This window comes from Astatotilapia calliptera, chromosome 3, assembly GCF_964374335.1.
Source record: "Astatotilapia calliptera chromosome 3, fAstCal68.1, whole genome shotgun sequence".
Classification (NCBI taxonomy): domain Eukaryota; kingdom Metazoa; phylum Chordata; class Actinopteri; order Cichliformes; family Cichlidae; genus Astatotilapia; species Astatotilapia calliptera.
In genome coordinates, this window is record NC_137424.1 from 64,937,397 (window position 1) to 64,962,050 (window position 24,654).

The window sequence follows — 24,654 nt, forward strand, 5'->3', positions numbered from 1 at the left end:
AAGCTGATGATTGATTGGGGACGACATCAGTGGGCAGAAGAGACCCGTTGCTCCCTAACAGAGAGAATAACTCTCTGTAGCTGCAACTTATTTCGAGAGATTTATGCCTTACAAATTGCCCGTTTAAACATTTCTGAGGGACCAAAACTGTAAAGACGAGAGCAATTTTACAGTTTCATTGTTATCGTTACATTTGCCAGGATGAGATCTGCCAGAGTTTCTGTTTCCTTGCTACTTCTTGTCTTCATTAACTTTGAAATGGTGAGTTAGCCTCTCTTTTATCAGTTTTGTTGATCTGTTGATCAGAGTTGCACTGCATGGCTAATGAGGCCAGTATTCAGTACTGTGTTGTGTAATAACTGTAACTGAGATTTAGCAAATTTACAGAATTTACAGTTGCTATACTTTTACTTCTGTTTTAAATGGGCTATTATAAAAACTGTTTTGTAAAATCACTTAGATCTGAATGCAAATTTATAAAAATAACATTTGAGGTTGGGCTTTGGGGGAATTGGAGGCTTCACTGTGGCAAATGTAATCAGTCAGCGTGACTGAGTTTGAAAAACCTGGACTGAATCAAACAGGCACCTCAAGCATCCCGAGTACTATTAATCATATGCCCATATATGATTTATTTACCTTAATCACCAACAGTATCCAGATGTTCTAGACCCAAAAAGTGCTCAAATTTGGTTGAAACCATGGAGTGATCAGGTAGCCTGGTTAGCGAGTTGTTGTTTTGACCTTCTGCCCACCTGAAGCAACATACTTCCACCAATGCAGCTGCGTGTGTTGCTTTAAAAAGCTGCAAAATATGTTTAAGCCTTATAACAGAGGTCACAGGCTAGTATTTCCAATAGATGTAAATAAATAAAGTGATTTAATGTCAAATGTGACAAAAATTACATAACTAAATTGCATATCTTCTGTAATTTAGCAATTATTTTTATTAATACCAAACAGACAGTTTAATGAACTTTACACCTAACATATGGAGTCTTACGTGGGATTAATGAAATTCCTATTATAAGTAGGCTACTTTAACTTTAAAAACTGTAAATAACATAAAATAAAATAAAATAAAACAAACAAATAAAATAACAAAGAATAAAAAAAATGAATAAACCATTTTTCTATGAATTTGGACTAAAATCCAGTTCCAGACTAAGCATTAAGCAAAAAAATCTGTTTGCATACTGTTAAATTGATCCAGTTTCCATCCTGTTCTTGGTGAAGTCTACACAAAGCTTTCATCAAATTAAAAGGTTAAGTGGTAGATAGGCCATAGGGAGCTACTGGTGATTAACAGGAGAGCGAAACGTTTGCCATCTTTACTGATTTCTACTCTCAGGTCCAGTAAAAGCTGACTGTTATCAGTGAAACGACCTCAGAAATATGGATAAGACTTCAGGTTTGGAAAGGTTGTGTGTGTTTAAGGGGCCAAACCAAATGAACTTTTATTGGCAGTCATCCAGTAGCAGCATAAACAAACAACATAAAGGGGGTTATAGTCCACAAAAGAAGGGCATGGATTAGTTACTGTGGGTTGTAGTGCGGGAGAAAACATTGAGATTAGCATAAAAAGTCTTATCCCCAGAATTATTGTCCAGGACAGACCTGCTGGCCCCACCCCACAGGTCACTCAACCCCAGTGACTATCTTTGCAAGTTGCCAACCCCTCTGAAGAGCCATTTTTATTTTTGGGGTTTTGCCCAGTCCTGCCTGAGCCCCAGGGAAGGGTTTCAGTTGCCTGCTTGTGAACAGGGTTATCTAGCTACAAATTTTGTGTCACTGTGGGTTTTTAAAAAAAAACAAAACAAAAAAACAAAACAAAACACTTAAACATGCAGACATGAGGCTGGAGCAGTCAGGGAACCACTAACCTTCCAATTAGTGAATGACCTGCTCTTTCCCTGAGCTACAGCCACCCCAAACAAGGAGAATGAGGAGTACAACCTGCATCTCTACATCATGACGTTGAGGCGGTCAGGCATCTGATCGGGATGCCTCCCTCCCTTGGCAGGTTTTCCAGGCGCACAAAACTGGAGGGAGTCCTCACTGGGTGGCTGTCTCTCTGGAGTTAGAGCAGGTCATCTACTAATCAAGGCTGGTTGTTCGATCCCTGCCTGCTCCAGTCTCCTTTTGCAAGATACTGAACCCCCAAACTGCCTTCCAAAGTGTTCATCAGATTGCAAATCTGTGTGATTATCTTGAACAAGTGCAAGATAATAGATGAATTAATGGATTTGTAGTAGGTTTTCCATACATTCATAACATTTACACTCAAAGTACAACAAATGAAGACCCTCACTGAAATAAGGTTATGACCAAAGACAAAGTTTAATCCATCTTTGAAAAACTGACTCTTCATTATTTAGTGATGTAGCCAAGAAAACTTTAGGGACAATGTTGATGACTAACCAGTATTAAATACCAATAGAACCATCACAAGTTTAAGACCAGCAAACCAGTTGGGGGGCACCAATCTACACTTTTGAGGGTAGGGTAGTTTGACTGGAATATACTGAGAGGAGACCCAGCTTTTCAGTGATATTTCCAACCTTGGAAAATTTGGAGCATTATAAAGGTCATAAAGGTAAAATACAGGGTCTATAAAAAGAATCACCTGATTCCAAAGAGTTTTAACTTCACAGCCGTTCACCACTCATTGAAAAACGTACTTTTAGAAAAAGAAGTTTTGTGAGTTTCATGTAGTTGTCACAGTCTGGCTGAGGCAGACTGATTCTAAAAAGGGACTGAAATGCAGAACAAAACAGAATGTGAAATGTGACATGGATTAACAAAAAACAAGCTGTTTATTAAGGCTGGCAAAGAAGTACAAAACAAAAGGAAAAGGCGAAACTAAACAATAACCTAAACTGGGTGAACTAAGATTAAAGCATGAAAAAACCTTGAACATGGGACCTGGCATGGAGACATGGAAAAAAAAACCATGACGTGAACATAGCTGACAACCTGACTATGGCTGTATCCCAATTCAGGGTCTGCAGCCTTAAAGTACGCAGCCTCAACAATCCTCAAGGCCGCGTACTTAAAGACCGCTAAGGCCGCAAGTGCGAGGCTTGTGAAATGGGACGGTCTAGCCTCCGTTGCGCTGCCCAGGTTGCCTAGCAACCATGATACTAACAGCTGGAAACATGTCATACAGCTTTGTTTAACAGACATGAAGGAGAAAATCTTTTGTTCATTTGTTTGTTTGTTTCTACATGAGCTTTGATCATTCTCTGTAAGATTAAGCTCAGCTATTGAACGGCGTATATTTTAAAGTAAAGGCTTTAAAACCAAGTTAGTACAAACGTCACTAACGTCACTAATGTCACATGACTTTGCCGACATGTTGCCAACAGTAATGTTTAATGTTCTTCGTTATTAAACATTTGCACATAAATAAGTGACATCATATTCAGTACTTACTTAAAGTTTACTCTTCGGGCGACCCTCGTCCACCATTTTTTTCGGCAAAATTATCCACACCCATCGCTGATAGGTTTGTAGCTTGAACCCATCCGCTGGAATGTTGAAGACAATATAATTACACTGCAAAGCAAGACACAAGTAGGCAAGCTTCTTCATGTTTCTCGTGCACGGGAGAGAACCGGACAGGCACCGTTCCTTCGCTTGACCCCAGTTGCTCTCGTCCGTTCTCCCGTACCACTGTTCTTTTATTGAGGTTACATGAATATGCATAAGTTCATTAACATATGACGTCTACATACACACAAAGAGTACCTTGCCTGTGTGTGTGTGTGTGTGTGTGTGTGTGTGTGTGTGTGTGTGTGTGTGTGTGTGTGTGTGGACTGCTGATCAAAGGGTCAAACATCCTTGGTCAGGAAGAGGGTAGCCTCCCCCTCACCCTAGATGGTTCATCCTAGATAACACGGTGAGGAAGTCCTGCAGTTCATCTAAACAAAGAGCACTTAGACTAGAACAGACGCAACTACGTTAATCCTACCATAAAACAATAAGACACGGTATGACCTCTCATGCTCCCAAAGTGCTGTCTAATACACACAAAGTTTGCAGACTATCAAGGATCAAAACCTCTACCAATCTACAACTAATTACAAAACTCTAAGCATATATAAGTAAATATTTCTAAGCATAAATGACAATCAACAATACAAACCTAACAATCGCCGCGCTATGCATTCTGGGATATGTTGGGTCACGAAGTCTACAGGGAAGAAGTAAAACTGAACACACTGACAACAGACTGGGACTATCAAAATAAAACGGGAAACAAATCACAAATACACAGACCTTACACTAAGAGGCAGACCGAAAGAATATAACACATGGAACTCAAACTATACTAAACATGAGACACCACCGAAAAACTAATCCCTCACCAAAAACATGACTTATTTATAATCATGATCAAAGCACCAGAGAATAAGAAAATAATCCATAATGCAAAAATAAACCAAAACATAAGAAATTCAAAAAGCTGGGTCGAAACGACCCAGAACCGTGACAATTGAAATTTTTTATCACCCAGTGTTGCTTTGGGTAGATACTACCACAGTATAACTATACTATGGGTTTTTTGCTTTACCAGGTAAAACCATCAGACAAAAGTGACCGAGCACACGTAGATGATCAGCCCCATGTGACTGAGCAGATCGAGCAGACTGAGCAGACGGATCAGAAAATCCAGATACCAAACTTACCAACCCCATTTCCCACCCTACTGGCTACTACCAAAGCCCCAGAGACACCTGAGAGCAATGAGTATCTGGAATCATTTCAATGTTGGTATGTGGACTTGTGTGCTTAAGTGATTTAATTTCACCTTGGTTGGAGTTATCTTTTGCGGCTCACCTGCAGTGCTTTCCTCTCTTGATTTTTTAAGGCAAATGTGACCATAAACAAATGAAGACAAAGGAATAATCCAATTTAAACAGCTGTGCTGTAGAAGATTTGTTCTGTAGACTGAAAACATATTTATTCCTCCTGTAAAAGTTGAACATTTTAACATGGGCTGACTCCCTTTTGGAGCTTAAAGTGGACTTAAAGTGGAATTAACCTCCTAGGACCTGCGTCCACATATGTGGACATCACATTTTGGGTTATTTAGACTAAAATACTCAATTTTGCTCTACAAGGGCCTGATATCCACTTACGAGGACATTATACTGCTACTGTTCTATCACAATTTTAAACGAATATCCTCATATTTTTCTTAAAAACAAAAGTAAGGTAAAAAAAAAAATCTGGTAATTCTTTGTTTTTACATTCATCAGGCCCCAATCCGCCCAAATATCAAAGAGGAATTAAAAATGCTGTGGAAGAGTTCAGGTCTTAGGAGGTTAAAGTGGAATTAAATTTTTTCCAGTGATTGCAGATGGGGCACTTGGTTTTACTGTAGCTACTTATTCCTAGGACAAGCCATTTTTATTTTAAATGTTAATGTTAATTTTTCAGCCCTGGAGATTGTGAGATTATTTATTTCTTCCTGATATTCTGTGTGTGTGTGTGTGTGTGTGTGCGTGTGTGTGTGTGTGTGTGTGTGTGTGTGTGTGTGTGTGTGCGTGTGTGACATTTGAATGCTCTTGATAGAAAGATAAGCAAAATAAAAGTGACATGAAGGAAACACAAAAGGTTATTCTGTTATTCCATTCAAAATGTGATTATTGTGTGATTGCAAATCACACAATAATCACATTTTTGCATGATTATTGTGTGATTTGCAGTCTGCCTGATCTGTTGGTCTACATTTATTAGGAAGACTCGTGCATCATGTGATGTGGCTTTTTGCCTTCCATGGGAGCGTTGCGTTGAAGGAAAGTGCACATGTAAACCTCCTTATCTGTGCCCCGTTGAGAATGTGAACCCAGTTTGTGGCCATGACAACAGGAACTACCGATCCTACTGCCAGGTAACTCATTATAGTCCTAGGTATGACTGCTATATCTTCAGTCAGGAACCAGTCAGGAACTAAACTAGCAGACACTGATATTAGACAAGAAGGCCTGGTTGTTAGTCCCCACTCTAAATCATCCGAGGAATGCCCAGACCTCTACATCGGAGAGACCAAACAGCCACTTCTTAAATGCATGGCACAACATAGAAAAACCACCTCCACAGGACAAGACTCAGCAGTCCATCTGCATATAAAGGACAAAGGACACTCTTTCGGAGATGCTAATGTTCACATTTTGGACAGAGAGGACAGATGGTTTGAAAGAGGAGTGAAAGAAGCCATCTATGTCCACTGTGAGCGACCATCTTTGAACAGAGGCGGGGGTTTACGACACCAACTCTCTGCCATCTATAATCCAGTTTTGAGATCCTTTCCCAGACGCCTTAACGCCCACTCACATCCTGGGCCATCTGACCTCAGGAAATCACATGATAAGGTGGGGCCAGGTTTCACAATGGGTTCACCCAAAACCCTGGCTGATTGTGACCCACACCCATTTTCACACCTTGGCTCATGTGATTAGACAGACGATCAATAGGGATCCATGACCGTCGTGGGGACACACCCATAGGGCTTAAAATCTGTGGCTCTTCCCCAGGGCTGGACTGGGACAAAAAATGGGCCCGGGCATTTTGACTGGTGACCGGCCCACCAGGTATTATAGGAAGAACCATAAAGCCTTTGAATGAAAACAAACGCTGTTGTCACAGTGATGTACACTGTCTTGTTGGTATATATGTATCAATCTAATAAACTTAGACCTACACCATCCTCCCTATTCTGGTATTCTAAACAGTACCTGAAAGTAGACTGCTTGGTCGAGTTAACCTCCTGAACTGTCTACAACACATGGTGAAAACCTGAAATTAAGACAGAGAAGACTAGAGGTGAGACATGATCATTACTGATTACTGATGACAGATTTAGATATATTTTCATAAACCATTCATTTACCGCATCAATAAACAGCATGGCAGGGCAAAATATTTTTTCTAACATGGCAACCTTTAAAAAGTGAAAGGAGAAAGGACAAAATGTTCCTTTTCACCTCAATACGAGACGACTCCGTTTTTTACGGGACAGTTGGAAACTCTAATAACTAACCTTACAAATAAAATAAGATAAAACAAGTTAACATCATAGCACCCGCCCAGCAGTATATAAACTCCGTCATGCTAGCTAGCACGCAGTACGAGTTATTGCAACTGACTGTAAAAAGTCAGCATAACGAAAATAAACTCCACCTAAACGTGGTTTATATCTGGCCCAGATAGACTGCAGGTCATAACTTCTTACCTGAAGTTCAGTTCACCGCCTCGGGTCTCTGCTCCTCCTGCCTTTCCGTCATCCACCTGCCAGCGTGTTGCACCTGCTGGCCTCCACCACTTGCTAATGTTACTGAATCTGTGGAAGATCCGCAATAGCCAACAAACAACTGAGTTATTTTACACATCTCCCTTCATCTGGCCAATCCACCACCTTTAAGTGTTTATACCGTTACGGAAAAAAAACGAAAAACCACCATCGGGCATACCGGGCAAATGCCTGGTATGCCCGATGGCCAGTCCAGCTATGCTCTTCACCAATTGCTCTTAGAACTGAAGAAGCTTCTCGTATGAGCAGTGAAACGTCTTCAAGAAACTCTAAGAAGTCCAGACGCTTTTCCTTCCAAGCTCTTTAGACTACAATGACCTGGATGACTGAGAACCTTCACAGACATGCATTTTGTTTTTAAGATTTCCTAAGATTTCCTAGCTAAAAATCTAAATTTATCCTGACCTAACCAAGACACAGTTGATCTTCTATATGTTACAAGTTTACAGAACATTAGATTATATTGCACATTTAGGTGCCACTATTTTTAAATTTCTATTTAATCTCTTTTCCAGGTGATGGCGCTCTCATGCCGGACCAGGAAATCCCACATGTCCCACTTTGGGGATGACTGTGATGGTTCGCTCTTTCTGATGCATTCAAAGCTTTGTGATTCTTTCTGAGATTCCTACAAATTGTTTATGTTAGTTTAACCTCTTTTTCTCACAACAGTAAATGGTCCAAAGTTCAGAACTTCAATCGATGAGGAAACCGGATTAGTCAAGTTGTTTGTTCCTGACAGCAATGGTGGGGAGGAATTACTGGTGTGTAAGAAGATGTGGAACATGGCTGCTGCTAATGTGGCTTGCAAGGAACAGAAGAAACCACTGTGAGAGAAATTACACAAACTAAGAATAATAAAGCATGAACATATAGGATAAATATACATGTTTATCATCTGCTAGTCAATCAAAATTTAATTCAGCAAATAACCACAGTATTAGAGTCAGACACTTCTAACATTGTGTGTACAGGGGTGCAGCATCCAAAAACACAGTGGATTACAACACCTTGACAGCTTCCACACAGCTTCCACACAGATGTGTTAGTGTCTACTGCCAAGGTTATGAAACGTCCTTAGCTGAGTGTGTTATCTACGACAAAGTGGAGGTTACAAAAGGATCGTTAGTTGCTACTGCAACCTGTTACGAGGAATCAACAGCACCAACAGGTCAGTATGTGGTAATTCTACTGTATTCTTGTCTGAGGTTAGAAAACAATGTACTCCTACAAATTTGTAATTGGTAAATTTAAACTGTAAGAAGGTTTTCAGGGTGCTCTTAAGCTACTTGTACTTATCATAAATGCATTTAGAAATAACTTAAAATTGTTCCGAATCAACACTATTAAGAGAATGTGTATGAATTAATGTCTAAAAGTAAAAGTTTATCAGACCGTTATGCCTTCTGCCTGCCTTCGGTGTTAGGTGCTTCGAACTGGTTCAAATATAAGGAGACCACAGAGCTGACCTAACATATTTTGCAGATATAACACCTCTCTTGGAAACCTTTCAGTGTCCCCCACCAGAATAGCTCGAAAAGGTGCCTGGGAAGAGGGATGTTTGGGTGTCTATGTATAGACTACCGGTATGCCCTTGCAACCTGGACCTAGACAAGTAGCAGACGATGAATGGATTGTTGGAAAATTCAGTGGAACTTCTAGAATAAATTAATTAACTGAAATAAAAATAAAAAACTCACCTTAAACGTCGTTAGTCCTCAGCAGGGACTTCTTGTTGGGTATAAATTTGGATCTTAGACATTTATTTGATTGGATCTTAGACATTTATTTGAGCTTTCTCAAAAAATTTGAGTTGCTGAATAAACATTTCTGTATTCACAATCTAAACTGTCAACCCATCTTTCAGCTTCTGAAACCCAACATGAACATTTTTATCATCATCAGGCTCACATGACTCCCTGAATTTGAAAATTTGGAGACAGTGATGCTCAGTCTTCATTAAAAAAAAATTTTCTTCAACAGAATCTAATATTTTCTCATCTAGTCTAAAAGAAGTTTGTCTCTTCTGTCTGTTTTAGACCATCCCTTCACCTGTGTGAATGGAAAGCGTGTGGCTCAATACCAGACGTGTAACGGAATTGATGATTGTGGTGACCAAAGTGATGAGATGTGCTGCAAAAGTAAAACTACACACACACAATCAGAAATTATCTTACCTTAGCTTTGTGCCCCAAGTTTTACAATGTGAATCATTGTTTTTATCAGAGTGCAGAAAAAATGCTTTCCACTGTAAAACGGGAGTGTGTATTCATAAAGAAGCACTCGCTGATGGCAAGATCGACTGCCTGGATGGCGAGGATGAATCAAACAAATTTAAGTCAAAGCAAAGTAAGGCACAACATATCTTTACTTCCACACAGTTTTAGAAAAACAGATGTTTGCTCTTAGAAAGTTGTTTTGTTTTGTTTTTTTGCAATTTAGTTTCTTTCACTTGTAAAACTGGTTTCACTTGGGTTCCTGATCTACCCAAACTTTGGCAATTACATAAAGGCTAGTTACATCTTGGAACAAAATTGGTCCAAGAACAGTATACCAGCAGAAATTCCTACTATAACTTACTGCTACTTACACAGCCAAGTTTAACATGGACCTTTCTTGAATATGTCAGCAGTATTCATCTAACTTAGGTAACTCAAAAGTTTATGTTGTGACACAGTGTAAGTCTGGAATACAAGTTGCGAAAATGCTCCTGTAATCTGAAAGCTCCTTATGATTACTGTAATATACATTTTTGCTAAATTTATATTACGTTAAACTAAATTTAACTGTGTCATCTAATCTTTTACGTTTAAGTAAAAGATTAGATTAGAAAGATTAGATTTAACACCTGTTCACACTGATAGTGTCATGTGGTTTGCTTCATATAGCTACAATACAAATAGTTGTCACAGTTAGAAAAACGCTAACTTCTGGTGAATGACTTTCATAGCTGAAAGTCCACAACCATCAGGTTTTTTTTTTCCATGCACCCGAGTCCTTATAGCAATATGTTTCTGTTTTCTGTAGAATCACTTTCACTGAAAGGTCTGCCCAAAAATTCAGGTAAATGAAATCCTCACAGCAGCTGTTTGAATATTTCACTGTTTTAATTAGTGATGATGACAGTAATTATTTTTTCTTCCTGTATTTCAGAGTACATCTCTCCAATGAATGGTATGTAGATTAAAAGTGACTTATCAGAGGTGGTGGCACATCTTATTTTATATACAATGATTAGATAATCTTGATGCTATAGTACACAATGACATTTTTGACAACAGTTTTCTTCTAGCTACAGTTTAGGAGACCTTTAATCATTGGCATAAGAGAACCTCAGAAGTTTACATGGATTCCAAAGCTTCATCTAATCCAGTTGGGATACACTGGACAGCCAACTGCAATACAGAATTAGTCACTAGTATTAGTGTGTAACCCTCTCACATACTATATGATTAGAACAGTAGGAAGTCTACCTATTGCAGAGGTTCCCAAAATGTGGGCTGAGCCATTGCAGGGGGGCGCAGTATGAAAAAATAGTCACGAAGATTTTTCTTTTAAAACAAACGGGGGCCTAGCAAAAACAGTTTAGGAACCTCTGACCTATAGTAACCCTCATTTCAATTTGCACATGTTCTTTAAATCAGTCCTGAGGGTACAAGATCACCTTATATACAGGTATATCTAGTCCCCAGGGTATGAATTTCAACAAAACTCTGCGTTATATAGCTTTGTGTGTTGTTAACTTTGTCCAGAAACAAAGGCCAACAGAAAAGCCCTGGAGGCCAAACTGGTCTGTGGCATTCCAAATGCTACCACAGTGGATGATGAGGAAGTGGTGCAACGAGGAAAGAGTACCCATGGAAGAGTCAAGAGGGTAGTCGGGGGAGTACCAGCAAAGCCGGTGAGCTGGAATCAACATAACTTTTTGAGTACAGTTACCGTTCCTGCTGCTACTATGTGGTTTTGTTTTGTTTTGTCATTCTTACAATGTAGCATAATGATCTCCCTCTGATGCTAAATACCCAAAGGGATTTTTAAGGTCCTGTAGATCCTCAGATGCTCCACCTGTTTGAAGCCCTAGACCTCTTGCCTAGTGTATGATAGTGTATGATAGCCCTGTTGGTTAAATCCAAAATGCTATGTCATGGCATGCCTACCTTGCTTAGACATACAAATTTAAATCAAAACATGATATACTCCCAAACCTAACCAAATCACTTTGGTGGCTAAAACTAACCAAACAACAAGTCACATAGACTAAAAGAAAAGAAAAGAAACCCCAGTTTCTCTCTTGACAGTTCTGTTACTCTAGCAGACGTCCACAAATTCAAATCCCAGCTGAGTATCATCACACGGAGTAAATTTGAAACCATTGGGAACATAATGAAGAATTCCATTACCGTTCCTCTCAAGAAGCCATGTCTGTTTCTGTGATGACATTGTTTTCATAGAAAGTCTTGATTATTTTAGCACGAAAATGCCACACCCCATTTGGCACAACTGAATGATAACTGTCATCATAAGTAACAAGCAACACATGAATAACCTGCCACATATCTTCCTGTTGGTGTGTAGACCCAAATCCAGTGGCAGATTGCTCTGGAGGAAAACAAGAGGATTGACTGTGGAGGAGCTTATATCGGAGGCTGCTGGGTCATCACTGCAGCTCACTGTGTCAGGTCGGACAAATCTCTCACACCACTCCCCCTTCCTAACATCAACACATTGAAGGTTTTAAAACACTTTTTTAAGACTAGGCATTGCTTTGAAAGTCCTCACACATTAGGTTTTTTCTCTCCTGGTACCTTCACTTTCAAAAGTAGTGTAAATTTGATACAATTTCCAGAAAGATTAAGCCCATGCTCTGGTCAGTGCAGTTAAAAGTCATGCTGTGCCTTGGAAGTCAGCAATAACCATATTTTTCTCCCTTGCTGTTTACAGACCCAACCCCCGTGCCTTCAGAGTGAAGTTTTCCCTCTGGAAAAAATCTCGAGCTCAAGACACAACTGACATTGTTCCTGTTGAGGACATCATTATCCACCCAAAGTATGAACAACACTATCTATACATAAATGTACTCCATTCATTTACAGGTACATCTTTTTCTTTTTTCATTCTAATAAAGCAGTTTTGAATGATCCACAGTTAGAAATACCAATTTTTCTTATACTGGGTCTTAGTTAGGACACTCAATTCATCCTCTATCAGGCAACTTCCCCTTTATTCGGTGGGTAGGTAGGCTTCTGCACCTGAGATGACCGTATTTGGGATTCCCATTGTGGGTAAATGATATCATAAAGATCCAATGACAGAAGAAAGCTGAATGAAACTGAATGTTGAGAGAAGTCTGAAGTCTGAGCTCATGACTCGCTGAGATTACTTGTATTTACATATGAACATCCATCACTGGAACAGCAGATATATCACAGAAATAAGAAAATGCTAAATATGGTTACTTTATAATCAAATATGTGTAATAAAATAAGAACAATTTTTTTAATGTCTCACAGTTATGTTGCCAACACATATGAAAACGACATCGCTCTGGTAAAACTCCAGAAGCTTCCATTCACAGAGAAATGTTTGGTGGACAATCCAGCAATAAGCGCAGTCTGTGTTCCCTGGTCCACACACCTCTTCCAGCCCAACCACACCTGCAGTATCTCTGGGTGGGGACGAACTGCAGGTATGGATAAAAAATCATATTTTCCTGTTGCAAGAAGAACAGTAATGTTGTTCAATCCAGGTTAAAAATGAAAGGGGATCATCTTCTTGATGCATTCTCAATCATCCAGGTAAGTAAATCTCCGGAAGCTGATTCTGTTCATCTGGACGTAGCGTTTTGTGGGAGAAACGTTTCGTCACTCATCCAAGTGACTTCTTCAGTCTCAGCTGACTGCAGGTTTCCCCAAATCCAACTCCAAGTCCAATCCATTAAAAGCTCACTCGTTCACATCCACTCAGGGTCCACAAAGCAGGATAACAAGCAGGGGTCCGGGGAAGCCTGTAAAAGGAGAGGAGATAGATGTTAGATAGAAGCAGTAGGAAATACAAAGAAATCACTAAGCAAGCCGGAGCTACACTGACACAGGTTAGCCCAACGATCCCTTGAAGAAACAGACACCATTAATGCTGAAAGGTATATCGGCATATATATGCTTTAGAGCAACATGCTCTCTCATTCAGGTTCCATCTTTTTCAGGAAAAATGTACAATTTACCAAAACAGTGCCAAGCAGAACCCTGTAGCTATTACAACAGCTTGGCTTCATTGTAAAACAGTGCAGGTGCTAAATTGGCCTGCTGACAGTCCAGATCTTACACAAGCTGAATATATCTGGAACATCATGAAGTGAAAAACAGGACAAAGAAGACTTTTATCAGACAAGAATGCAACAGTATTGATCTATATCTCCATCTACTTTGTGAAGTTATGTTTTCCCATCAGCTGGTTTGATTAATGAGCAAAGATGAAATATTCCTGTCGTTGTGTCCAGAGGGGAGGTCAGCTTCCGTGTTGCTCTGGGCCAACGTTTCTCTGATCGACAATTGCGGCAGATTCTATGGAAACCGCTTCAAACCAGGCATGATGTGTGCAGGTGAGTGATCTATGCACAGCCGGACTACTGCAACATGGACATAGTACAGATGGAAATGTGTTTATTTGTAGGTGATGTGGAGGGCAGCGTGGACTCCTGTCAGGGCGACAGTGGAGGTCCTCTGGTTTGTGTGGATGAGTTAGGCGTTTCCTACCTGTGGGGCATCGTCAGCTGGGGTGAGAGGTGTGGACAGCCAGGATTCCCTGGAGTTTATACACAGGTACAGTACACAAAGACAATACTATACTATACAAAGGAGAAATTTATTACAAATACTGTGTACATATGCTGCAAGTGTCAGGGATCAGCTGTGTGACAACCCGGATTTGGACTTGAGTCAGAACACAATAAAGACTGACTCAGTATATAAATTCACGGGATGATGAGGGAACAGGCAACAAGTGGAGACAAGGCTGAAATCAATAACTGACTAATCAGAGGAACACAAGGCACACAGGACTTGAGAAATTTGACAGGAAATGACTAACACTGAGACCTGGACTAAAACATAAGAACGTCACTCAGAGCCAAAACAACAATAACAGAGACAAGACAGGAAGGACAGAATAGAAATACAAAAGTAAACAGGGAACTAACAGCGTAGTAAATAAAATGCTCTACCCAGAAGATGAAATAATACAGAATATCGAACCGAAATGGAAGTTCTGGGTCCAAACATTTACCGTATGTGAATTCTTTTATCTGAATTTAGAAGCATAAAATTAGAGGTCTTTCCAAATTTTATGTCTTTAAGACATTTCTGTAGTTTAACTAACTGGTGTGTGTTATCTGGCTTCATGCACAGATAGAGCTGGGTGTCATCTCTATAGCAGTGAAAATGAACCCTGTGCAACTCCATAATTAACCTTTGTGTGAAGAGGTCCCTACATTTACATGAACAAATCGGAGTCTATTAGAAACATCAGGGTTTTGTTTTTGTGGTCAAATAAGCCTGAAGTGTAATTTTTGTAATTGGCTGTAAACATGTTTATTTCTGCTGTAAAATTTGACTTTTTAAAACTGGAGTCAATGGGTTTGACTCATTTTTAGATCCTCACTTAGACGCTTGAAGAACTGTAGCTTTTGACTATTTCAATTGTCCATGACCTTTTGTTTTACTATTTTTTAATGGTTTGTTTCTTTAATTAGATACAAATGCTTTGTATAACGCCAAATAGTTTTGACAGTTTGTTTTATTTTTAGAGCATTATAAATAGTTACTTTTCTATTCTTTTTTCATGTATAGTTATTGTTGATTTAGTGACTGTTATGTATTGTGGTATATTTTGTATGACTTGTATAGTACTTATTTCACATTTTAGGATTATTAGAAACAGTAACATTGTGTGTCTCTGTCTGACAGGTCGCACATTACTTCGAGTGGATTAGGCTTCACATAGGTTGGTCTGCAGTCACCAAATTCAACTCATAATATGGAAAACCCACAGCATGTGGCCACATTTCAATATAGGTGTGCCATTTTATTTTGGTTAAAACTGCTCAGTGAAAGATGGTAAAAGACGCATTCACTGTTTGATGTTACTGCTTGGACCTACTGTTTGTATTGGTATTAAAATACTACGTTCTATCCAGTAAAACACCAATAAAATCTGCTTGTAAACATACTAATGAGACTTAATCTTTACTTGTAAACATCTCTAAACTAAATTTGAGCCTTAACACACACTTGCTGAGGTTTACTCAAGTTTCTGGAATGTCTGATTGCTCTAATAGCATCTTGTTCTTAAATGGGAAAACAATGTGGAAAGATAAAAAAGAGAATAGAGCAAAAAAAAAAAAACACAAGGGGCTGCCAACTGCACAGACAGAGAAGAACTGAACAGACACACAAACAAATATGTGTATGTGCATTTATCATGAAGTAACAGGGACTCCACAGATGGAGCAAGCACAGGGCCCAAGGTACCTGAGAATCCCACCTGGCAAAACACCTAGTAGAACACCCCCAGCCTCGACCACAACCCCCAAAGGAGCACGTCAGGAAACATGCCAAAACATCCAGCCGTGTGCCCTTGCACCACCAAGCATCACCAAACCTTGGATATCCCTTTGTAATGCAGTTCAGTTTTTTCTATCTCTGATGCATATCTGGATTTTTTCAAATGGGTTTTTACATGTGATAAGTGAAGAGTTAAAAGATTTTTTTTTTAAATTCCCACCAAACTGCCATAGAGCTGCTTTTGCTAAGGTGTTTAAAGCAGGCGTGATGCTTAATACAGGAGCTAATATAAAGCAGATCGCTTTTTCACTGAGTGCTTGCTTTACGTCCAACCATGAGGTGTCTAACAAGCTTACACAACACAGAAACACAGTAATCTGTTTTATAAGAAGAGTGTTAAAACTCGCTCATGATGGGGGGTGGGGGGTGTTTACATAAAATGTTTTTAAATGCTTGAGTTTACTGACTTATATCAAGCCGTAGGGGGTTTATTCGGGATCAGTGAGAACATATAGTTGAATTTCAGCAGAACGCTGCACTAAGGTCTAGCAGGACAAGCACAGAGATGAGTCCACTGTCAGAGGCCATAAGAAGATCATTTGTAACCTTCACTAAAGCTGTTTCTGTGCTGTGATGAGCTCTGAAACCTGACTGAAACTCTTCAAATAAACCATTCCTCTGCAGATGATCTGTTAGCTGTTTGACAACTACTCTTTCAAGGATTTTTGATATGAAAGGAAAGTTGGAGATTGGCCTATAATTAGCTAAGACTGCTGGGTCTAGAGATGCTTTTTGAGTAAAGGTTTAACTACAGCCAGCTTGAAGGCCTGTGGTACATAGCCGATTATTAGAGATAGGTTGATCATATTTAAGATCGAAGAATTAATTAATGGCAGGACTTCTTTGAGCAGTTTTGTAGGAATGGGGTCTAAAAGACACTGATGGTTTGGAGGAAGTAATTATTGAAGTTAACTCAGAAAGATCAATTAGAGAAAAAGAGTCTAACTTAACATCAATGGTACTAAGAGTAGCTGTAGATAATATTACATCTGTGGGATGATTACTGGTAATTTTTTCTCTAATGATAAAAATTTTATTTGTGAAGAAGTTCATGAAGTCATTACTAGTTAACGTTAAAGGGATGGTTGGCTCAGTAGAGCTCTGACTTTTTGTCAGCCTGGCTACAGTGCTGAAGAGAAACCTGGGGTTGTTCTTATTTTCTTCAATCAGTCAATCGGCTTCCGATTGACGTAACCAGGTGTCATTACTGCCGACGTGAATTATAATTTTATTGAATTTACGTTTACCCTTAACCAGCAGTTTTACGTTTCCCTCAGTGTCGCCTGCTCTGGCCCCTGCTGGTGTCTCTAGCTTCACATGTCTGAGAACAGAATCGCCAATTACCAGAGTTTGACCCCCAGTGGGTTTGTCGCTGAGTGGGGAAAAATGGTTAGACACATGAACAGGTTGGTGGTGTGCCTGGGGCTTCTGTTTAAGACTATGCTTCCCCCTCACCGTTTTTCCGATCATTATAATATAATTCTGGTTACTCCAAGAACCGTTTTTTAACAATGTTATGATGATCAAACTGATGATGGTATCTAATACAACTGCTGATCTACCCCAATTCAGCTGCTATATACGTGGGGAAAAGAAAGTTTTCAGGGTATATACGTGAGTAAAATGTTATTCATACATCACCTATCAAGACAAAGATCACAAAGTGATTCTCAACAACAACAAAACATTAAGAAGAAGAAAAAAAGAGTTCACTACAACCAAATCTGAAAAGATTAGTTTTTAGTTGCTTCTTAAAAGAGACCACTGAGTCTACAGATCTCAGGCTCAGAAGGGAGAGAGTTCCTGAGTCTGGGGTAACACGATGAGTCAAAAGTTACCCCAGAGTTCGTGACAGCAGATTTAGCAAATGTTGCAAAATGATCTTGAGCTTATAAATCTGCCACTGACACAAGCAAGTACTTCCTTTTTTTTCTTCATTTAATTGGAAAAGTTGTGAGCCATCAAACTTTTAAAGGAGTCTAAGCATCTACTCAGAATCTGCAGCTTTAGGTTTGCAAAATTGTATCTTAACAAACCGCAAGACCTTTGGAACAACCACCAGACAGGCAATACCAAAGTGGAGATATTTGCCTATAATACACAGCACCATGTTTGAAGAAAACCAAACACAGTATATCAGCACAAACACGTCATACTAACTGTCAGGACAATAGTGGAGACATGATGGTTTGAACTTGTTTTGCCCCCACAGGACCCTTGCACATTGCAGGCAACCATCAATTCCTCTGTATTATTCTTAAGTATTCTAGAATCAAATGCGATGCCCTCTTTCTGACAGCTAAAGCTTAGCTGAAACTGGATGATAGTAATCCCAAGTACAGCAGCAAATCTACAACACAATGGCCACGATGACCTCAACCTAATTACAATGCTACGGTGGGACCTTAATACAATACAAATGTCTGCAAACATAAATTAGCAAAGAAAACTGGGCCAAAATTCAGAGAGACATAGGGAAAGTCATAAAAAAAAGAATTAGTTAAAGCTCTTTCTGTTAAAGGTGGTTCTCCAAACTACTGAATCATGGGCTATACTAAGTTCTTATTAGTTTAGTCCCAACTGATGGCCTTTAAAAAGATGTCTCATTCCCCAGCTGTCACATACAACATATGGATTGCATTGGTTACAGATGAATTTCTAAACTACTGAATGTTCCAGTAGGCACTGCTGGGGCAATCATCTGGAAGTGAATCAGACCTGGAACTAGCAGGTACAACAGTTTCAAATAAAACAGCAATGCAAGTATTGCACTCAATCACAATGGTCTGTATGGACGCTCACTACGCAAGACCCCATTGTTAAAGAAAAGCATGTTGAAAGTTGGTGCTTATATAATTGAAGGAAGGATGAATGGGCCAAAGACTGTGTCACTCTATGATTAATGTTCACATTCAAAGGGACTCGCCACACATAACATATCCAGGTAAATTCTGATGTGGGAACTGATCTCATGATCTTTAGTTTACAAATTCAAATACAAATTCAAATTTTATCTGTCACACACACACAACCATACACAGTATGACATGGGGGTGAAATGCTTGTAGCTGTACAATGCCCGACCATTAAATGACAGAAGAAAAGTTTTACAATATTTACAATTTACAGTTTACTACAAAAATTACAAATTAACTTGGGAATTTACAGTTAAGAATGTGCAAATAGAAGAAGAGATTATAAAGATTATAAAGATTATAAAGTATAGGAATTATAGGATTATAGGAAATGTGTGGTGGTGCGTGTGGTGACGTGTGTGAGAGTCCAGTCTTATAGTGACGTGTTTGGGAGAGTCCAGTCCTACACCTGGTTCAGGCCCCGAATAGCCTGGGGGAAGAAGCTCCTCCTCATTCTCTCTGTTTTGGCCTTAAGGGAGCGGAAGCGCTTCCCAGACCTCCATTGTTGGGATGGGAGAGGTCCATCATAATCTTCCTAGCTTTGGACTTGCACCGCTTGGTGTAGATGGACAGCAGGTCAGGGAGCTCTGATTGAATGATGCGTTCGGCTGAGCGCACCACTCTTTGCAGATCTCGTCTGTCCTGCTTGGTGCTGTTCCCAAACCAGGTGCAGATGTTTACAACCCTAACATTGATGCAAGTCTCAGTGAGTGCTTAGACTGGTCAGTCAAATTAATAATAATGGATTGCATTTATATAGCGCTTTTCTAGGCACCCAAAGCACTTTACAATTCCACTATTCATTCACTCTCGCATTCACACACTGGTGGAGGCAAGCTACTGTTGTAGCCACAGCTGCCCTTGGGCAGACTGACCGAAGCGAGGCTATTAAATGCATAGAAAAATGAATGACCACTGCTAGTCATTAAAATTAGGTCAAATTAATTCACAAGTCTATCCAGTTCTTGTGTTTAAAGATATTGTGCATCTCTTCTCTGTTATTAGGTACCTCATTATATGATATCAGTCCACTAGTATAATAGTCCTACTCCAATAGTAGACTAAAATCCTTGTTTGTTTCCATTCTTAGCATGGAGCCCCATTCAAGATTACAGGAAAGGTATGAATGGGGTTTGAACCCATGAGCTGCGATTTACCAAAGACCAATGCCTTATCACTTGGCCACCATGCCTCACTACACATTCTGCTTCACATACACTTGCACCCATATATAGACTCCTTCCCTTGAAATTTTAGCATCTCAGATTAAATCGCAGGCCAGTGACACGTGAACATGACACTGAGTGTGGGGATAAACATGGGGACAAGATAGACTGGGGAGACAAAACGACAAAACACAGAGAGATGAACATGGGAACAGGAAGGGAGAAACTATAAGCCCCTTTTCCATTAGAACAGTTGAGGCAAAAATTATTAGCCCCCCAGGACTCCTAAAACTCTTCCCAATGTTTGCAACATTGATGAAACTTGATATAATGCAACATTCACCAGTGCTATTTAATAGCTTTTGGTACATTTTGTAATATAAAATGTATTCTTAGGCTTGCTTGACATCAAATATAGCAAAAGAAATGCAGTGTTCAAAAATATTAGCCCCATGTGAATATTTTCTTTCAAAACACACCTACAGTAACCTACAGAAACCACACCTGTGCAGTCAATTGGCTTCCTTGCAACATTCAGTCAACATAAAAAGGAACGGGACACTTTAACACATGAGAGGGACTACTGTTATTCACCGTGCCAGAAACAAAGGAAATAAGTCTGGAGCTCAGAAAGAAGGGAAGGCTACACTGGCATTTCCAATTGATTCACAGTGTCTAGAACTGCTATACGTTGCATCATTGCCAAGTACAAGGAGAAAAATTCTGTAAGAAACAAACCTGGCTGTGGCTGTAAGTGCAAGATTTCAAGAACTCTGGAGAGGAAAATATTCAGAGATGTCAGCAAGTGTAACAAATGCGTTAAATACTTGTGAATTTGACCCAAAACACCTTTTCTTTAAAATTAAATATTTCATTTTGCATCTCAATCTCCTACCTATGTTATCTGAGTCTGTGTGTGTTCGTGTTTTTGTGTGCTGCGTGGTGACGTAGGCGCGTGCACGTGTGTCCCGGTCACAGCTCCTTTCAGCGTGGCCGGAGGTAAGTCACTTGCCACGTTGCTCTCAGCTAATTAAAGTTTGTTTAGACCCCAAGCTGCAATGTGAATATAGCCGAACTGCTACGTTTTGTTATTAAGAGACTCGTTCGGGGAGAGGTGTCCTGGCAGGCGCGTGACACAAACAGCTCAGACCTTTACTTCTGTGTTGCAGATGTGCAGTAAAGAGCCAAAGGCCCAGTGCTGTCTCCTGCCTCTTACTTTCACGCCAGAACACAACGCATTGACAGGCGTAACACTTGCAGACCGGTTACACAAGGAATCCTGTACATCTGCCAAGACCATTGTTGCTGACCTGGCCGACTCTTGCTGACTCTTCTGGAGTTGTTTCAAGGAACACAGTTGTGAGGGGTCTTCATGGTGGTGGGTTTCAGGACCATCAGTCCAGAAGAAGTCTAGGCTTAGGTTGTCGCTGAGTCTTCTAACAAGACAATAACCCAAAGCATACACCAAAATATTCCAACAGTTCCTCAAGGATACCAAAACCAAGATCCTGGAGTGGCCCACACAGAGCCCAGACCTCAATCCTATTGAGAATCTGTGGCGAGTGCTCAAAGTGAATGACCGTGCTCGGAAATCATGCAATCTGGACCAGCTAGAAGAATGTGCAATGGTGGAATGGGCCAAAATATCTCAGGAGACCTGTGCCAACCAATCTCTAAGATATTGTTGTCAGTTGTAGCTCAGAAAGGGTACAGTATCTTAATAGCCATGTGGCTACTAATTTTGGATGTCTCATTTTTGCCCTTTTTTGTTTCAACTCGGCGTATCAATAAAATATCCTGATTGAATTTAGGGACATTGTTATTTTGGAAACAGATACACTATAAGAATGCTCTCATTGTTAACATTTTCATATTGAAATCAAGAGTGTTGTCCAATGTCATGAGGGGGGATAATAATTTTGGTCTCAACTGTACCTACTCAGATCGACTCGGCATGGTTTGCCACTATTTTCAGGGTTTTCCATTAGGTTATAGTACCTGATATCAAGTACTTTTTAATACTTGCTCACCTCGGGTTCCAACTGATCCGAGCAAGTACTAAAATGTGACGTCATAGACTGAATGCCAGCGATTGGCTTACCAGCAGCATCACTCGATAAGTCATGAGGGCATCTCGTTCATGAAAATTAACACCGTCCTTTTTTAAACCTGGCAACAGGGGAAATGACTATATGGCTATAGGGACAGTACTACAAATTTATTAACTGAACAAGACAGGGAAGGCAGACAGCCAGGAAGACAGAACACAAACACAGGACTCACAGTCCAATCCCAGACTATATGAGTCTTCTAACATTATGTTTCTCAACATAAACTTTTTTCATGTTTGATAAACATCGCAGTCACTCAAAATAAATATTACAACTACATTAATGTTTAAAATTATAACTATACAGTTTGGGGTTTTTTGCAGGCCAATAAAAATGCCATGGGGAAAAAACACTCTGAGGCACAGCATCTTGCACATAAGCAAATTTGTTTGGGTAGACCTTTGCTTTTTCCCTCTTTTGAATATTTACTATTAATTAGAGCAGGGCGATATGGCCAAAAATATTTATCACGATATATTTGAAAATTTGCGATAACGATATAACCGACGATATAATTGATGCGAGACAAAATACAACTCCACAACATTACTAGCGCAAAAAGACAACCTTCCATTTATTTTCACATAAACAAGAAGCTGGTTTTTATGTACATTAAAGCTTTATAAAAATGTAACAGTGCAAATGCAAATTCCTTGCTGAAAGTTTAACCAAAAGGCATTTCCAGTAGAAATGGGCTGACATATCCTGAGCATAACCATGTATAATATCCACTGAAGTTAAAAAGAGGTGCTTTCAACATTAAACTGTAGTGTGCAGTATGCATTTTTCGGACCATAAGGTGCACGGGATTATAAGGCACATTAAGCGAAACAAAGCAGTCAGATAAATCAAACTTTATTAAACTCATTCTTCTTGCTTCCTCCACTTCTGTACCATTGATTCATTAATGTTGAATTCTCTGGCAGCTGCTCTATTCCCATGTTGTTGCAGTATATTAATGACTAACCTCGCATTGTGGATGGATTATCTCAGTTGTTCTCCTGACTGAAGTTTGGTCCGTTTACAGCATCCTGCCATGCGATTGCATTTGTCTCTAACCATGAAGAACCTTCACGTTAACTTTAATAAGTGGAAAAGTGTTAGTGTTCGTCCTCCAGCTTCACTGTTTATGTTATGCTAACATAGCTGTGTCGCTAGCGATCACGTAGCACATCATTATATACCAGCTAGCCCAACTTCAGTAACCCTACAAACATCACTGCTGTTTAGTTTCCTGTCTTCATTTATGTTGGAAGTGATAGCAGAGCTGCACGTTTGATTTTTTTCAGAAATCTCTCCGTCAGAACATGCAATATCATGCTTAGGTAACTAGCGAAACTAGCGAGCTAACTTCCGCTAGCTTCCTGCTAACTTCTAACTCCGTTAAATGTAATAACTTTTGTTTTCATGGATGCCTGGAAGTTAAACTTTATAGTTACACCTGGTAAAGCAGCAATGCTGATCGTTTTATTAAAGATGAAAAAATTTAGACAGTTTTTAACTCTAAGTGATGCGGCAGTGTTGTTTGACCTGAAGCATACGGAGTTTAGGACCCAGATTACTCCCAGATTTAAGAGCATCTTAGTCCGACAAATATGACAATAACAACGGCCGCTTGCATGTTCTGCAAAAAAATGTGCTTTGTTGTGTATCTGACAGACAAACACCAAACCAGTTCCACATCACGGAAGTTGCACCATTTTTACAAACCAATTCTGGTTCATCTGTTTCACTCAACAATCGGCCATGTGCGTATGAAAACAAAGGCACCGCGCATGCGCGTTTTACTCCCATTCTATCGCGATATTTCATTTTCCTATCGTTGCCTAACATTATACCGGTATTACCGTGAACGGTATAATATGGCCCAGCCCTACTATTAATCATTAACCCTTTACAGCCGATCGGAGCGGGCACGCTCTGTTTTGCGTAACTATTTTTAAATCCCGGTAGCTCTGCAACCAAGTAAGCTAGCGCAATAATTTTTTTTGCATATGAAACTGGAGGAGTTGTACTTACATCTTATGCCATCAGCTTGTCCTTGGTCACAGTTTCCTTCCACATATAGCTTTGCAAAAACTGCATAAAAATCACTTGCAGCAACAAAAACATGATATTCCAGAAACACGCTTCGCCGATCCATCAGCTGTTTGTAACACTTCCTACGTCCATCAGCGTGAACTATCACATGACCGCATGACCTGCCCGAAACCGGAAGTGACGTCATTTTGCGGAAATGTAGTTTTTTACGATCGGGCCCTTATGAGCTTGTGTTTTACTTGTTATGTGTTTTAAAAAGTTATGTTTGACTTTATGACTTTCTGTGTCGTTTCTGGGATGCTTAAGACTCATATTGCACTGCTGGAAATAGTTTATTTTGATGCATATGCTGTTATTTTGCAAATTTGCACTATAATATTTATTTTCATTTTTCCTGCAGTATATAAAAATTGGTGTATTTCAAAAATAAAACTATGAAGACACTCAAAATAAATTTCCTGTGGTGGGAAACTAGTTTGTGTAACT

At 39.6% G+C, this 24,654-nt stretch overlaps 1 protein-coding gene and 1 long non-coding RNA gene across 2 annotated transcripts in view; one reads left to right on the forward strand and one right to left on the reverse strand.

Annotated features, from left to right (window-relative positions):
- cfi (complement factor I) lies at positions 1-15,541 on the forward strand. Its single transcript, XM_026163206.2, has 17 exons — positions 1-261; positions 4,580-4,776; positions 5,746-5,899; positions 7,834-7,897; positions 7,991-8,147; positions 8,293-8,489; positions 9,358-9,459; positions 9,545-9,667; positions 10,346-10,381; positions 10,472-10,492; positions 11,071-11,219; positions 11,894-11,997; positions 12,260-12,364; positions 12,829-13,004; positions 13,815-13,916; positions 13,988-14,136; positions 15,280-15,541. Exons 1-17 carry the CDS (start codon positions 202-204, stop codon positions 15,346-15,348), a joined length of 1,965 nt encoding a protein of 654 aa, XP_026018991.2. The 5' UTR covers positions 1-201; the 3' UTR covers positions 15,349-15,541.
- Positions 12,796-24,654, reverse strand: part of LOC113019495 (uncharacterized) — a 27,144-nt gene continuing 15,285 nt past the window's right edge. The window contains exon 3 of the long non-coding RNA XR_003272020.2: positions 12,796-13,322. This is a non-coding gene — a long non-coding RNA (uncharacterized LOC113019495). The remainder of the gene's footprint in view (positions 13,323-24,654) is intronic.